At 39.0% G+C, this 18,471-nt stretch overlaps 1 protein-coding gene across 7 annotated transcripts in view; it reads left to right on the top strand.

The window, feature by feature from the left end:
* Nucleotides 1–18,471, top strand: part of LOC140733634 (intersectin-2-like) — a 216,579-nt gene that overhangs the window by 57,530 nt on the left and 140,578 nt on the right. For all 7 annotated transcript variants that reach the window (XM_073057231.1, XM_073057229.1, XM_073057233.1 and 4 more), the window contains one exon: nt 18,166–18,258. In XM_073057231.1, the coding sequence (XP_072913332.1) occupies nt 18,166–18,258 (93 nt within the window). The remainder of the gene's footprint in view (nt 1–18,165; nt 18,259–18,471) is intronic.

Raw genomic sequence — 18,471 nt, 5'->3', positions numbered from 1 at the left:
TTCCCTCCTTCCCAGGCCTCCTTCACGCGCCTGCGCAGTCCCGCCTCTCAGAACTCCGATCTGAGAAGCAATTTGAAAATGGCCGCCGCCGCACTTCTTCTCAGCCTCGCTGTCCTCTTCCAAAAGAGAACTGCCTCACTCCTTCTCTCCTTTTTATATCTTCCCTCCTTCCCAGGCCTCCTTCACGCGCCTGCGCAGTCCCGCCTCTCAGAACTCCGATCTGAGAAGCAATTTGAAAATGGCCGCCGCCGCACTTCTTCTCAGCCTCGCTGTCCTCTTCCAAAAGAGGAATATTTGTTAGTAAGTCTGCAACTTGTGTTTATATTGACCATCAAGAAGTGTAGAAATATAATTTGAACTTTTAGGGGAGATATGTTATGCAGATGCTAATGTTCCTGCAATTTAAAGCAGTGTACATTCAGGACTGGTTAAGAAAAATGTCTGAAAACAAAAAAACCCAGAAACAATTACTCATTGCAGAAATATTGTGTAGGTATGGTGTTGCGACCACAAAAATACTAATTTCCATAAACAATGTGGATTCAGAAACTCAATGCAATATGGTGAAATGTACTCAATGTGGCAAACTGGGACAATAAATTTGAAAGAAGGAATTTATGGAACAAAGTCTATAAAATTGCATTAAATATAGTACAGTTCTACAGCAGCCTTTCATATTGATGGACGGAGCATAAATATTTTCACATTTGCCTTATTACATTCAAGATGTTCTGAACTTATTGTGAGCTTGTAAAATAGTTTTAGTCAACAGTATTTGACACAGGATGTAGTGTCATTTCCAGATTTGTTGATAGGGCAAGTCACCAAATTTTTACTTCGTTTATAACCTTTATGCAATTTTCTTTAGAGAAATTTTGCTTTGAATCTCTTGTCTGTTTTACTTCACTGCTGTTGAATATAAGCAAGCTTATTTTGGTTCTGTTATCACCATATATCTGATGGGATTATAATAACTGAAAAATTACATTATCGCTTTGTAGCTGATACCGTACACTGGGGCTCAAGGAGTAGCAGGTTTAAAAAAAAGAGGAAGTTTACAGCATTCAGCTATGTCATTGGGCTGTTAGTTGGTGATTTGTGTGCTGTTACTAGCAAGTAGTTTTTAATTCCCACTGAAGATGATTTCACTGTCCAAAGGCAATGAAGAAACTATCAAAAGTCTTACAAGTATTAAATCAACAATAGTTTATTCTATTGTCAAAGTAATGGTTGGAACCTGATGAAAAATACTCAGTAATTATAAGACCATAAGGCATAGTAGCAGAATTAGGCAATTTGGCCCATCTAGTCTGCTCCACCATTCAATCAAGACTGTTAATTTTTTTCCCCTCCTCAGCCCCATTCCCGGCCTTCTCCCCGTAATCTTTCATGCCGTGTCCAGTTAAGAACCTAGCAGTCTCTGCCTTAAATACACCCAACAACGTAGCCTCCAAAACTGCCTGTGGTAAGAAATTCCACAAATTCACCACCCTTTGGCTAAAGAAATTTCTCTGCATTTCTGTTTTAAATGGACACCTCCCTATCCAGAGGCTGTGCCCTCTTGTCATCGACTCCTCCACCATGGGAAACATCCTTTCCACATCTACTCTGTCTAGGCCTTTCAACATTTGAAAGGTTTCAATCCGCTCCCACCACATCTTTCTAAATTTCAGCAAGTACAGACCAAAAGCCATCAAACGTTCCTTGTATGATAACCCTTTCAGTCCCAGAAACATCCTTTGTAAACCACCTCTGGACCCTCTCCAATGCCAGCGCATTTTTCTTAGATGAGGAGCCCAAAACTGTTCACAATACTCAAGGTGAGGCCTCACCAGTGCCTTATAAAGCCTCAGCATCACATCCCTCCTCCTGTATTTAAGTTCCCTTGAAATGAATGCATTTGCCTTCCTCACCACCAACTCAACCTGCAAGTTAACCATTAGGGTTTCAGCACAAGGACTCCCAAGTCCCTTTGCATCTCAGATTTTTGTATTTTCTCCTCATTTAGAAAATGGGCTGCACATTTTTTTCTACCTCCAAAGTGCATGACCATGCATTTTCCAACACTGTTTCATTTGCCACTCTCTTGTCCATTCTGTTAATCTGTCTTAAGTCCTTCTGCAGCCTACTTGTTTCCTCAACACTACCTGCCCCTCCACCAGTCTTTGTGTCTGCAAACTTGGCAATAAAGCCATCTATTCCATTATCCGAATCATTGATATACAGCATAAAAAGAAGCGGTCCCAACACTGATCCTTGAGGAACACCACTAGTCACTGGCAGCCAACCAGAAAGGATCCTTTTATTCCCACTTACCGTCTCCTACCAATCAGCCAGTGCTCTAACTATGTTAGTTAGTTTCCTGTTATACCCTGGGCTCTTGGTAAGCAGCCTCATGTATGGCACCTTGTCAAAGGCCTTCTGAAAGTCCAAATATATAACATTCACTGCATCCCCTTTATCTATCCTACTTGTAATCTCCTCAAAGAATTCCAACAATCTTCAGGCAAGATTTTCCCATTTAAAAAAAAAAGCCATGCTGACTTTGTTCTATCTTGCCCTGTGTCAACAAGTACTTCATAACCTCATCCTTAACAATTGACTCCAACATCTTCCCAACCACTGAGGTCAGGCTAACCGGTCTATAATTTCCTGTCTGCTGCCTTCCTCCTTTCTTAAAGAGTGGAGTGACATCTGTAAGTTTCCAGTCCTCTGGCACCACACCAGAGTACAATGATTTTTGAAAGATTGTTACTAATGCTTCTGCAGTCTCCAACGCTACCTCCTTTAGAATCCTAGGGTGCAGTTCATCTGGCCTGGGTGATTTGTGTACCCTTAGGTCTTTCAGCTTTTTAAGCACCTTCTCCGCTGTAATAGTAACTGCGCTAAACTATGGTCGTTTAAGTGCCACCAAATTTGAGATTGCTTTGTGAATGCTGAAGTTTCGAAGCTGTCTTGTCAGTTTTCACTGTTGGTTCTTTAATCTCGCTTCAATGTTTATCTCCAAGAGTAGAGTCGGAACTTGCTACAATCTGTCCACTACAATCACACTGAATATAAACTAGTATCACTAACGGTAACTATGAAACAATATGGTTCAGTTCACTAATAGAGTGAAGGAGATCAGCCATTTCCTTACCTGATCTGGCCAATGTAAGCTTCAAAACGATAACTGCACCCTGAAGTAACCAAGTAAACAACTCAGCTCAGGGCTCAGTTAGGAATGAATAAGAATGGCTGTATTGTCATTGCCATTCTCAACTCGAGCAATTTTTAATAATCATCTCATTGATAACCTTTTTAAAGGTCATTGGCAACGCTTTTAATTATTTTGAATACCAGAAAGTATGGCTTGCTCGGTCAATTCTGTTTGGTAATGACATCTCCTCCACAATCTCCATCAGCACAGGTGCACCATGAGGCTGTGTGCTCAGCCCCCTGCTCTACTCGCTTTACACTTATGACTGTGTGGCTGAGCACAGCTCCGATGTCATTTTCAAGTTTGATGACAACAACACTCTCGCAGGCCGAATCAAAGGTGGTGAGGAATCAGTATATATGAGGGAGATTGAAAATCTGGCTGAGTGATGCCACAACAACATCTTCTCACTCAATGTCAGCAAGATCAAGGAGCCGATTATTGACTTCAGGATGAAGAAACCGGATGTGCATGAGCCAGCCATCATCAGGGGATCAGAGGTGGATGGGGTCAGAAACTTTAATTCCTCAGTGTTATCATTTCAGAGGACCTGTCCTGGGCCCAGCATGTAAGTGCAATTACAGAAAAATAAACACAACTGCACCTGTACTTCCTTAGTAGTTTGTGAAGATTTGTTATGACATCTAAAACTTTGACAAACTTCAATAAATGTGTGGTGGAGAGCATATTGACTAGTTGCATCCTAGCCTGGTATGGGAATACCAATGCCCACATTGAATGGAAAATGCTGCAAAAAATAATGGTTATGGTCCAGCCCATCACAGATAAAGTCTTCCCCAACATTAAACACATCTACACAGAGTGCTGTTGCAGGAAAGCAGCATCCATCATTAAGAACTCTCACCACCCAGGACATGCTCTCTTCCCATTGCTGCCATCAGGAAAAATATAGAGAAGCCTCCGGACTCTCACCACCAGGTTCAGGAACAGTTATTACCCCTCAGGATCTTAAACCAAAAAGGATAACTTCACTGTGCTTCACTTGCCCCATCACGGAACTGTTTCCACACCCTATGGACTTGCCTTCAAGGACTTCCATTTAATTTTCTCGAAATTTGTTGCTTATTTATTTATTATTATTCTTTCTGTATTTGCACTGTTGTCTTCTGCACATTGATTGTTTATCCATTCTGTTGGGTGTAGACTTTTATTGATTCTATTATGGTTCTTGGATTTACTGAGAATGTCACAAGGAAACACATCTCAGGGTTTTAAATGGTGACGTATGTGTACTTTGATAATAAATTTACTTTGAACTTTGTAGTTTGCCTGTCAAAGATTTGTATTTGGCTGTCCTGAGTGAGATAGTTTCATTGTTCATATTTGATGATACTACATCACGCAGAACTGGTGCATTCATGGAGAACCAAGCTAAACTTGTATTTTTTTACAGGAAGATAGCATGACTGGATCTGCAAAATGAAAGTACATACTTGCTGTTTACACCAATGACAAGAATATGCACTTGCAGTAAAATCTAGACTAAAAGTTAAATTGAGTTCTGCACTTCAAATGTTATATAGCTATTAAAGCTAGCTTCTAGATAACTGGTTCAACTGTGATCCATATTGTACATGAGAATGCTATTTAAACAAGTTTTACTAATCTCTGCTGACTCTGAAATAGTTTTGTGAAGTTTTTTGATAATTGTGTTGCTGTTGTTAAATTGAGATCAAAAGTGGTTTGTGGATTTTATTTGTCATGTGTTGGTGGGGAGAAGGATGGCACATGGTGGCAGTGTCTTATAGTGGGCACAGATTATCAAAGACTTGTGTCTCCTGGATATTTAGTGTAAGGCCCACTGGTTTCAATGTGGATGTTTAAGACCATAAGACATAGAGCAGAATTACCGGTAGGCCATTTGGCCTGTTGAATCTGCTCCATAATTTGATTATGGCTGATTTGCTTTCCCTTACAATCTCATTCTCCTAAATTGTTATCTGTTATTATAGTTCACTCCTTGAAGTATTACATTTTTGTATCTATTTCTGTGATTAAGAAGTTATAAATGTCTGAAAACTGACATAAATATTTGTAAAAACAAAACCTGTTGGTAACTTGCTGACAACCTGTATTTCTGTTTTATCCAGACGTTTGCTAAATTGATGTTGTAATTTCTTATCCTTCAATGTGGTTGGCAGTTGTGACAGTTAACCTTGATTTGGCAACTTGCTATTGACTCTCTTGCAAGTTTATCAAGTTTCTAAACAGTGGTGGAAGGGGTCTTTGAAGACCAATAATGAAAGATATCTTGGGTACTTTGTTAAAACATTTGATAATCACCATCCCATTCCAATATATAATCGGTTCTGAGATCTTCGGCAGAAATGTAGCAAACCGGATCAAATCCCACTACCTCATCCCTAAACACAGGCATACATTTTGTGATTGAAATTAACACAAGAAATTTTTGCATTTCTGTGACATAATTGAATTTAAAACCTTCGTAAGGTTTTGGTTCCTGAGTGTTCCCTATTTTGTATTAATAGACAAATTAGTAATATTGATAGCTATAAGATATTTTTAAATTTATCTTATTTTCTAGAACCAAAGGTAAGTATTTTAATATTACTAGTATTCCAGATAAGAATTACAGCTTTGTGGCGGTGTCTCTCACTGTGGTGAGCTGATAACTCAGTATGTGTAAATACATGTTGTAAATACATCAGACCATCTTCATATATAAACGTTTTGTATATTAATTTCATTAAAGCCTTAGTTTCTTTGAAGGCCTTGTTCCTTGTTGGACTACAGTTCTCGAAGGAGTTTTCCCAATGGCTATTGTGAAGCAAAATATTAAAGAGATTAAAAATAAGTATACCAAGCAGAGAAAATTTTGGAGGGCTTGATGATGAATGTTTACAGTGGAGCAAGGTTTAAAAGTTACTCAGGGCAAAGCAAGTAAAATAAATATATTTCAATCATAAAATGTTTGTTTCTATATCTTATTTCGTTAAGTTCAACTGTAAGTAAAACTGGAATTTGGTCTATTTGACAACATGAAAGACTAAATCAGGCTATTAACTAGTGAAAGCACTTGAAATAGTACTTTACATTGGTTGTATTTAGCATAAGCAGCATGTTTACACTAATATTGTCATTAATCATCTCAATTTCAAAATAAAAGGAAATTTTCTCCATGCTAGCTTTTAGAAATAATATTCCACCTGGAAGCAGAATTATTTGCTTACCTACAGAAGCATAGAACTAGTGCAACTCATCATTTGAAGAGTTATATAAGCCAATATCAGATCTGATCTGTTAGCTTCTAACCATATTTCTAAGAGTGAATTGCATTGACTTTATTTCTTACATCCTTTACATAGATGAGTAATAATCTTTGCATTAAGTCTCCATCTAAATGTACAATCATAGTAATTTATTTTAATATATAATAAATGGAACATTCAGTGTAATATAGAGTACACTCAAATCAACGTGAGTTCATCAGTCTGATGGCCTGGTGGAAGAAGCTGTCTGGGAGCCTGTTGGTCCTGGCTTTTATGCTGCGGTACTGCTTCCCGGATGGTAGCAGCTGGAATAGATTGTGATTGGAATGGCTTGGGTCCCCAAAGATCCTACGGGCCCTTTTTACACACCTGTCCTTGTAAATGTCCTGAATCATGGGAAGTTCACAACTACAGATACACTGGGCTGTCCCACACCACTCTCTGTAGAGTCCTGCGATTAAGGGAGGTAGAGTTCCCATACCAGGCAGTAACGCAGCCAGTCAGGATGCTCTCAATTGTGCCTCTGCAGTAAGTTCTTAGGATTTGGGGGCCCATACCAAATTTCCTCAACCGTCTGAGGTGAAAGAGGTGCTGTTGTGCCTTTTTCACCACGCAGTTGGTGTGCACAGACCACGTGAGGTCCTCAGTGATCTGGATGCCAAGGAACTTGAAGCTGTTTACCCTCTCAACCCCAGATGTCAATAGGGGTTAGTCCGTCTCCATTCCTCCTGTAACCCACAACCAACTCCTTTGTTTTTGTGACATTGAGGGAGAGGTTGTTCTTTTGACACCACTGTGTCAGAGAGATGACTTCTTCCCTGTAGGCCACCTTGGTATTGTTTGAGATAAGGTCAATCAATGTAGTGTCATCGATAAATTTAATTAGCAGATTGGAGCTCTGGGTGGCGATACAGTCATGGGTATACAGGGAGGAAAGGAGGAGATTCAGTGCACAGTCCTGAGGGGCTCCTGTTTTGAGAGTCAGAGGGTTGGAGGTGAGGGAGCCCACTCTTACAACCTGCGGGTGATCTGACAGGAAGTCCAGGATCCAGTTGCACAAGGCAGGGTCGAGACCGAGGTCTCTGAGCTTCTTGTCGAGCCTGGATGGAACTGTGGTGTTGAATGCTGAACTGTAGTCCAAGAACAGATTTCTCACATAAGCATCCTTCTTCTCCAGACATGTAAGGACAGATATGTAGAACAGTTGCTATTGCATAATCTGATGATCGGTTGTGTCGTTAGGCGAATTGTAGGGGGTCCAGTTTGGGTGGTAGCAAGCGGCAGGTGTAATCCTTGACCAGCCTCTCAAAGCATTTTCTTATTATTGAGGTGAGTGCAACAGGACACCAGTTGTTCAGGCATGTTATCTTGATCTTTTTTGGTACAGGGACAATGGTGGATAATTTGAAGCAGGAGGGCACTCTACACTAATAGAGGGAGAGATTAAAAATGTCTGTAAATACACCTGCCAGTTGTGCTGCGCACATCTTAAGTACTCACCTTGGGATGCCATTCGGAAAGTGCTTTCTCCGGAAAGAAAATCTGCTGAATAAGCTAACAAAGACAAAAATCTTTCACTATAATGTACTTTTAGTCAGATTGATTTTGCCATTTATCATCTTCATTCATGAAGATTTCAATTATGTCATTTCAAAAGTCTCTTACGAGGAAGCAGCGTTTAAATCTTCCCTTGATGTTGTTTTACTCTCAATTTTGAATATGTGGAATGGTTGTCAGATGCAGAAGGCATCTTGTAAAATTGATAATCCGACTCTCCAATGTGAGGCCATTGAAGGGTAAAGGTTTGGCTACCATATTTTTTTTTGATTTGTAGAGCCAGTATTACTTGTTGGCCTTTGGAACTTGAGAATTTTTGATAAATTTAAGAACATTTGTGGTAACTACCCAGATTCCAGTCTGTTGAACTTAAAGGAGAAATTGGTGTCAGATTAACATTTACCTTTGTTTGAAATATGTCAACTTAATCATATATGCATCATAAGTACAATGATTATTATGGGCTCAGATTCAGCCTCTGAAGTTGAATGAGATACAAGTCCTGCCCATGTAATAATGTGACCCAATTAAGTTACCAGAATCAGATCAGTGTATAGTTCTTAATAGCAGTGTGAAGTTCTTAATAGCAGAATTGGTGCAATGGACTTTATTTAGCAGACTCATCCACTTGTTCCTTTATTTAAAAAAAATGCAAATGGCCTTCAAAAAGTAGTGGATAAGGCCCAGTCCATCACAGGTAAAGTCCTCTGCACCACTGAGCATATCTACATGGAGTGCTGGTGCAGGGAAGCAGTATCCATCATCCAGGCCATGCTCTGTTCTCGCTGTTGCCATCAGGAAGTAGATAAAGGAGCCTTAAGACCCACACCACCAGATTCAGGAATTGTTATTACCTTTCAACTATCAGACTGCTGAACCTGAGGGGATAATACTCAACTTCACTCACTGTATACACTAATTTGAGATTGGTAACTTAATTGAACAGTTCATCACTGAACTTGACGCATTTTCAAGGACTCTTCATCTCATGCTCTCGATATTTATTGTTAATTCATTATTATTATTTCTTTATGTATTTCTACCTTTTGATGCCATTCGCACACTGGTTGTCCACCCTGGTGGTGAGGTCTTTCATTGAATCTACTATGGTTATTAGATTCATTAAGTATGCCTGCAAGAAAATGAATCTCAGGGTTGTATATGGTGACATATATGTACTTTGATAATAAATTTACTTTGAACTTTGGTATTGTAAGTACACAAAGATGATCTTTTTGAAATTGTTAAGCTTTATAGGTCTATAGCACTGCTTCATTTGGTAATAAAATGTGAGGTTGCTAGTGGATGAGTCAGATTTACAAAAGAACATTTCAGACTAAAAACTAGCTGCCTCTGGTCTGTATGCAGATGTTGAGAAGCAATATGAAAAAAACTGTTAGTACAGTGTACGGAATCATTGGAGGCATAGACAAGGCAAGAGTTACAGTCTTTTTCACAGAGTGGGAATATTAGATACTTAAAGACAGAGTGAGAAGGGGGAAGTTTAACAGAGATTTTCTTGGCACATTTTTTAAACAGAGTAGTAGGTACCTGAAATGTGCTGTGAGGGGAGGAGAGGGTAACAAAAAGGATAGACAGACTTGAACAGTCATGGAATTGAAAGGTCTGAAGATAGATATGCCACCTGGACCAGATGGATTACACCCTAGGGCTCTGAAAGAGGTAGCTGAAGAGATCCTGGAGACATTTGTAATGATCTTTCAAGAATCACTAGGTTCTGGCATGGTTCTGGCGGACTAGAAAATTGCAAATGTCACATCACCCTTCAAGAAGGGAAGGAGGCAGAAGAGAGCAAACTATGGATCATTTAGCCTGACCTCACTGGTTGGGAAGATGTTGGAGCAGATTGTTAAGAATGAGTTCAGGGTACTTGGAGGCACATAATAAAATTGGCCAAAGTCAGCATGAGAGAAAATCTTGCCTGGCAAATCTGTTGGAATTCTTAGAAGAAATAATTAGCAGGAGGGGCAGAGGGCATTACTGGAATGTTAAAAGGCCCTAGACAGAGTTGATGTGGAAAGAAAAATTGGTGGATGTTGTGTAATTAGATTTTCAGAGGCTTTTAACAAGGTACCACACAAGGCTGCTTAACAAGCTACGAGCCCATGGTATTACAGGAAGGATTCTAGCATGGATGAAGCATTGGCTGTTTGGCAGGAGGCAAAGAGTGGGAATAAAGGGAACCTTTTTCTGGTTGGCTACCAGTGACTAGTGTTCCACAGGGCTTTTTACGTTGTATGTAAATGATTTGGATGACAGAACTGATGGCTTTTTGGCCAAGTTTTTGGATGATATGAAGGTAAGTGGAGGGGCAGATGTGTGGAGGAAGCAGGGAATCTATGGAAGGACTTAGGTTAGGAGAATGGACAAAGGAGTGGCAGATGCAAGTGTATGGCCAAGCACTTTGGTACAAGAAACAAATGCATGGTCTATTTTCTAAAAAGGGGGAAAATTCAAAAATCTGAGTCCTCATGAAGGATTCGCTAAGGTTAGATTGAGTTGGTGGTCAGGAAGGCAAATGCAATGTTAACATTCATTTTGCAAGAACTAGGATCTAAATACAAGGCTGTAATATTGATGCTTTATGAGGCACTGGTAAGTCCTCACTTGGAGGATTTTGAACAGTTTTGGGCCCCTTATTTAAGAAAGGATGTGTTGACGTTGGAGAGGGCTCAGAGGAGGTTCACAGAAATAATTCAGGGAATGAAAGGGTTAACATGTGAGGAGCATTTGATAGTCTTTGAGTGTATTTAAGGTAGAAGTTGATAGATTCTTGCTTAGTCAGGGCATGAAAGGTTACGCAGAGAAGGCATGAGAATGGGGTTAAGAGAGAAATTAGATCAGCCATGATGAAATGGCAGAGCTGTCTTGATGGCCCGAATCGCCTATATTTCTGCTCTTTCTGGAATTAAGGGGTGTAGACCATGTACAATTTAACTTGGCATGATAGTTCACATAGACATCAAAGTTCAAAATAAATTTATTATCAATGTACGTATATGCTACCTTGAGATTCATTGTGAGCTGAAGGTTCCATTCCTGTACTGTACCATTCTATGCCTTTGAAAGGTGAATGTTTCCCAGACTTAAAACCAAATTAGTAGGTTACGGCCAGTGTGTTCGGTTAAACACAAGATGTCTTGATGAAGGGTCTTGGTCCAAAATGTTGACTTTTTATCCCCATACTTAGATGCTGCCTCGCTGACACCAGAACCAGACTTTGAGGCAAGCGTCCTCGGTTCAAATCTGGCTGGCTACTTGCACGCTTTCCATCTGTGCTGGGTTGAGCATCAAGCTGGCAACCTGGCCTCATGAAAAAAGTCAAATGCTACAGAAATGGCAAAAATAAAATGCCACCAGATGCATCACAAGCCATGAAAAAGAATGAAGAGAGATAGATGCTGCCTGACCTGTTGGGCTATCCAGAACATTGAGCATATTTGTGTCTCTGTTTCTTAATAAGCTGAATAAGCATTTATGCCCTAAATTTGTCTAGTGCCTTATTAAATATCCTTTCAAATTCAGATTATATTTCAACTTCTGTAATTTACTTTTGACCTAGATGTAACTTAGACGTGGTGTTAATGCTGTTAAATTTTCTGTGTGTGCTTCTATCAGGTTTTAGTGTGAAATGTAGTACCTTTCCTATCACTGATTAAACTGAGTGCTCGAAAGTTCTAAATTTTACTCTGTCAACCAGAATAAAAGTTGGTTTTCTTTGGAACCTGAGGAGTTGAACTTCTTGATTTTTTTTCTTGACTGGTTTGAAGCTGTTGTTGCTTGTAAGCTGTTCTCTTGGGATTGGGAGTGACTTCCTTTCCCCTTACTTTCATGGGTTCTGAGGCAGCTAATGAGCCACATTCTGAGGTATCTAGCAGGGTAGCTAGTGAGATTGTGTGCTGCATATGGAGAGTTTTTTTTTTGGTAATCCATTGCATATACTTAAAGTCCTTCATACTGCCCTGAATGGTCTTTCTCCACCAAGCAGTACTGGGTCAGAGATTCTCTAGAAGTTCCAGTATCCTCAATTGAATGGGTATCTGCAGCTACCCAGTGGATGCCCCAGTAAGTCACAGTGAGATGTCATAGATTAAATTCATAATATTAGGTAAGGTGCCTTTAAGGTTCTCAGCACAAAATGTGTGGTCATGCACTTTGGTAAAAGAAATAAAAGGGTTGACTATTTTCTAAATGGAGAGAAAATAGAAAAAAACTGAGGTGCAAAGGGACTTGTGAGTCTTTGTGCAGGAATTCCTAGAAGTTAATTTGCAAGTATAGTCTGTGGTGAGGAAGGCAAATGCAATGTTAGCATTCATTTCAATAGGACTGGAATATAAAAGCAAGGATGTAATAATGAGATTTTATAAAGCACTGGTGAGGCCAATCTTAGAAAGGATGAGAGCTGAAACTGGAGAAGGTTCAAAGGCCCATGAAAGTGATTCCAGGATTGAATACCTTGTTTAATGAAGAACATTTGCTGGCTCTGGGCCTGTATTCACTAGATTTCAGAAGAATGAGGGGTGATCCTCATTGATACCTATCGAATGGTGAAAGGCCTTGATAGAGTGGATGTGGAGAGGATGTTTCCTATGGTGGGAGAGTCTAAGACCTGCCTTAGAACAGAGGGGCATCCTTTTAGAATCTGAATCGGAATCACGTTTATTTCACTGGCATGTGACGTGAAATTTGTTAACAGCAGCAGTTCAGTAATATAGAAGAAAGAAAAAATAAATAAAATAAAAATAATAAATAAATAAATTACGGTACATACATCTTGAATAAATTTAAAAAACATGCAAAAACAGAAATACTGTATATTAAAAATAGTGAGCTAGTGTCCAAGGGTTCAGTGTCCATTTAGGAATCGGATGGCAGAGGGGAAGAAGCTGTTCCTGAATCACTGAGTGTGTGCCTTCGGGCTTCTGTACCTCCTACCTGATGGTAACAGTGAGAAAAGGGCTGGAGGTCTTTAACAATGGACGCTGCCTTTCTGAGACACCACTCCCTGAAGATGTCTTGGTTATTTTGTAGGTTAGTACCCAAGATGGAGCTGACTAGATTTACAATCCTGTGCAGCTTCTTTCGGTCCTGTGCAGTAGCCCCTCCATACCAGGCAGTGATGCTGCCTGCCAGAATGCTCTCCACAGTATATCTATAGAAGTTTTTGAGTGTGTTTGTTGACATGCCAAATCTCTTCAAACTCCTAATAAAGTATAGCCACTGTCTTGCCTTCTTTATAACTATATTGATATGTTGGGACCAGGTTAGATCCTCAGAGATCTTGACACACAGGAACTTGAAACTGCACACTCTCTCCACTTCTGATCCCTCTATGAGGATTGGTAGGCATTCCTCCTTACCTTTCCTGAAGTCCACAATCAGCTCTTTCATCTTACTGATGTTGAGTGCCAGGTTGTTGCTGCGGCACCACTCCACTAGTTGGCACGTCTCACTCCTGTATGCCATCTCATCACCACCTGAGATTCTACCAACAATGGTTGTATCGTTAGCAAATTATAGATGGTATTTGAGTTATACCCAGCCACACAGTTATGTGTATATAGAGAGTAGAGCAATGGGCTAAGCACACACCCGAGGTGCGCCAGTGTTGATCGTCAGCGAGGAGGATAGGTTATCACCAATCTGCACAAATTGTGGTCTTCCGGTTAGGAAGTTGAGGATCCAATTGCAGAGGGAAGTACAGAGGCCCAGGATCTGCAACTTCTCAATCAGGATTGTGGGAATGATGGTATTAAATGCTGAACTATAGTCAATGAATAGCATTGTGACATGGGTGTTTGTGTTATTTCCACTTGAAATAATTTACTTATTATTTAATTATTTATTGTTATATTTTGCTATATTTCTACACTATTCTTGGTTGGTGCGACTGTAATGAAAACAAATTTCCCTTGGGATCAATAAAGTATGTCTGTCTGTCTGTTGTCCAGGTGGTCTAAAGCTGTGTGGAGAGCCATGAGATTGCGTCTGCCATTGACCTATTGTGTCGATTGGCAAATTGCAATGGGTCCAGGTCCTTGCTGAGGCAGAAGTTCAGTCTAGTCATGATCAACCTCTCAAAGTATTTCATCACTGTCGATGTGAGTGCTACTGGGTGAGAGTCATTAAGGCAGCTCCCATTCTTCTTAGGCACTGGTATAATTGTTGCCTTTCTGAAGCAAGTGGGAACTTCTACCGGTAGCAGTGAGAGGTTGAAAATGTCCTTGAATACACTCGCTACTTGGTCAGCACAGGTTTTCAGAGCCTTACCAGGTACTCCATCGGGACCTTCCGCCTTGCGAGGGTTCAGTCTCTTTAAAGACAGTCTAACATCGGCCTCTGAGACAGAGATCACAGGGTCATCAGGTGCAGCAGGGATCTTCACAGCTGTAGTTGTGTTTTCCCTTTCAAATCAGGCATAGAAGGTATTGAGTTCATCTGGTAGTGAAGCGTCGCTGCCATTCATGCTATTGGGTTTCGCTTTGTAGGAAGTATTGTCTTGCAAATCCTGCCAGAGTTACCATGCATCTGGCGTCACCTCCAACCTCGTTTGAAATTGTCAGTTCGCCCTTGAAATAGCTTCTGCAAATCTTACCTGGTTTTCTGATACAATCCAAGGTCACCAGACTTGAATGCCACATATCTAGCCTTCAGCAGACGATATACCTGCTGGTTCATTCACAGCTTTTGGATTGGGAATTTACAGTAAGTCTTTGTAGGCACACACACTCATCCACACAGGTTTTAATGAAGTCAGTAACAACTGCAGCATACTCATCCAAGTTTGAAGATGAATACAGTCCAGTCCACCGATTCAAAGCAGTCCTGTAGGCACTCCTGTGCTTCTTTTGTCCATACCTTCTTGGTCCTCACTACTGGTGCTGCAGTCTTCAGTCTCTGCCTATACTCAAGGAGTAGAAGTACAGCCAGGTGATCAGACTTCCCAAAATGAGGGTGTGGAATAGGACAGTAGGCATTCTTGATGGTGGTGTAGCAATGGTTCAGTGTGTTGTTTCCTCTGGTATTGCAAGTCACCTGTTGATGGTAATTGCTTAGTGATTTTTTTCAGACTGGCCTGGTTAAAATCTCCCAAAACGATGGTGAAGGCGTTAGAAAAGAGATGAGGAATTGCTTTAGCCAGGGAGTGTTGCATCTGTAGACTTCTTTGCCATGGGCAGCTTTGGTGGCCAAGTCTTTATGAATATTCTTTTTCAATCTTTTTATTAATATCAACATATTGAGATAACAGAAATTGACACATAATTATTGGGATTACAAAATTAAAATGAACATAGAAGGATACATAAACAATAAGTACAATAAAATTAAGTCTCCCAAAATCATACATGATACGAATATAATATGAACAAGACAAAAAAACAAACTAGGTATAACAATATGAAAAAAAACAGAAAAAGAATTTTTTTTACCCCAAACAAACCTAAAAAAAACTACTCTAATAAGCTAACCACTAACTAAAAAAAAAAGAAAAAGAAAAGAAACATGGGCTGTTTATAATATCTAAAGAAAAGACAAAGAATCATCAGTGTCATCAACTCCGATCCTCTCTACATGTATATAATAAGAAACAGAAAGAAAGAGGTTTGGAAAAGAGTCAAATTACATCATATGAAAATATTGAATAAATGGCCTCCAAGTCTTTTCAAATTTAATAGAAGGGTCATATATGACACTTCTAATTTTTTTCCAAATTTAAGCATAACATAGTTTGAGAAAATGTAGTAGAGGGATTAATCTCTTTCCAATTCAACAAAATAGATCTTTTAGCCGTTAATGTAAGAAATGCATTCATCTGACAAGCAGAAGGAGATAAATGAATTGACTCTATCATTGGCAAACCAAAAATTGCGGTGATAGGATGGGGTTGTAAATCAATAGTCAATTCCGTATAAATAATATCAAAAATATCTTTCCAATATTTTTTCAAAGACGGACATGACCAAAACATATGAGTTAGAGAGGCTGTCTCAAAATGACATCTGTCACATATAGGATTTATATGGGAATAAAAACGAGCTAATTTATCCTTGGACATATGAGCCCTGTGCACAACTTTAAACTGTATTAACGAATGTTTGGAACATAGAGGATGAATTAACTAGTTGAAGAATTTTTTCCCATTTCTCAATAGGAATAGTAAACTTAAGTTCCCTTTCCTAATCATTCTTAATTTTATAAGAAGCCTCTGAATGTATTTTCATAATTATATTGTAAACATTACACCGTTCTGAAAAGGATTTAATTCTAGAATTTTCTCCAAAATACCCATAGAATCCAGATTTGGAAAGGTAGAAAGTACAGTGTTTAAAAAGTTCCTAATCTGTAAATATCTAAAAAAAAGGGATTTGGGCAAATTATATTTATTAGATAATTGTTCAAAAGACATGAAACAATTGTCCAAAAATAAATCAGAAAATCGTAGTATACCTCTAGTCTTCAAAGCTAAATAGGCTTGGTCCATAATAGAGGGATGAAAAAAGAAATTAAGTACAATAGGAATTGCTAAAACAAATTGATTCAACCCAAAAATTTCTGAAATTGAAACCATATACATAGAGTGTATTTAACTATCAGATTGTCAATTTGTTTATGCAATTTAGAAAAAGCAAAGGGAAGAGAAGTCCCTAAAATAGAACCCAGTAAAAACCCTTATACAGATTTAGTTTCCAAATTTACCCGATGAGGACTAAGAGATGAATCCAAATCCCATAACCAGCATTTCAGATATCAATTGCCCAATAATAAAATCTAAAATTTGGCAATACCAGTCAACCTTCCTTTTTAGACTTTTGTAAGTATATTTTACCTAACCTAGGATTTTTATTCTGCCATATATGTAAAGAAATTTTTGAATCGACATTGTCAAAAAAGGATTTCGGAATAAAAATTGGTACCACTTGAAATATATATAAGAATTTAGATAAAATAATCATCTTAATAGTATTAATCTGACCTATCAGTGATAAAGACAGTGGTGACCATTTAGTAAACAAACATTTAATCTGATATATTAAGGGTAAAAAAATTAGCCTTAAATAAATCCTTATTTTTCTTGTAATTTTAATCTCCAAGTATGTAAAATGATCAGTAACTAATCTAAAAGGTAAATTTCCGTAAATTGGAACCTGCATATTCAGGGGGAAACAGTTCACTCTTATTAAGATTCAATTTGTAACCAGAAAAATTACTAAACAGAGCCAACAGTGATATAACTGCAGGAATGGATTTCTCAGGATCAGAAATATATAATAACAAGTCGTGTGCATATAATGATAACTTATGTATATCCATCCCACAAGTAATGCCAAAAATGTTAGGTGATTCTCTAATAGCAATTGCCAAAGGTTCCAGGGCAATATTGAATAGTAATGGACTGAGAGGACAACCTTGTCTGGTACCCTGAAATAAGTGAAAAAAGGAAGATCTTCGGTTATCAGTGAAAACCGAGGCTACTGGAGTGTGATATATCAGTTTAATCCAAGATATAAATGTCGGACTAAAGTTGAATTTCTCAAGCACAGGAAGTAAATATGGCCATTCAACTCTATCAAATGCTTTCTCAGCATCTAATGAAATGGCATATTCTGGGGTGCTATGTGAAAAAATATAAAGAATATTCATTTTTAATAAATCCATTTTGATCCTCTGAGATAATTTGAGGTATTACCTTCTCCAACCTGGTCGCCAGTATCTTCGAAAAGATCTTAGAATCGCGTCTTTATGAATATTTAAGGCAGGGGTTGATAGATTCTTGATTGGTCAGGGCATGAAGGGATATGAGGAGAAGGCAGGAGATTGGGGCTGAGAGGAAAATTGGATCAGCCATTATGAAATGGCGGAGCAGACTTACTGGGCCAAATGGCCTAATTCTGCTCCTAAATCTTAAGGTCTTATGGTCAATATCTTGGAAAAGACACTTTGTTCCAATCTGCTTAGAAGTTGCTGATGTAAGAGCATGCTACCACATTAGTCATTATCTCATGCTGGAGAGTGAAACACAAGGCACTTGGCATGCTGACAATTCTGAAGTGTGGCCTTCTGTTTGGAAATTTTCAAATCTCTGGTGACTAGATGCGGTTTACATGTTGACATTTATGTTTGTGTGCTTTTTTCTAGGTGGCCCTAATACGTGGGCAATCACCTCAGAGGAACGAGCCAAACATGACCAGCAATTTATAAGTCTTAAACCACTTGGAGGATTACTTACAGGTATGTGCAGAACTTCATGAAGGGGTCTAGATAGAACTTGATTCTTCAATAACTGCTTATTTTTGTCTCTATCCTGAAGCACCTGTGTTGAAACTTAATATATTAGTAATAAATCCGTGGTATTTGGGTCTCAGCCTGAAACATTGACTGTTTACTCTTTTCCATCGACACTGCCTGGCCTGATGAATTCCTTCAGCATTTTATTTGTGTTGC

This window comes from Hemitrygon akajei, chromosome 9 (assembly GCF_048418815.1).
Source record: "Hemitrygon akajei chromosome 9, sHemAka1.3, whole genome shotgun sequence".
NCBI lineage: Eukaryota > Metazoa > Chordata > Chondrichthyes > Myliobatiformes > Dasyatidae > Hemitrygon > Hemitrygon akajei.
Note: the sequence above shows the minus strand (reverse complement) of the source record. Positions and strands in the feature narration are given on the sequence as shown.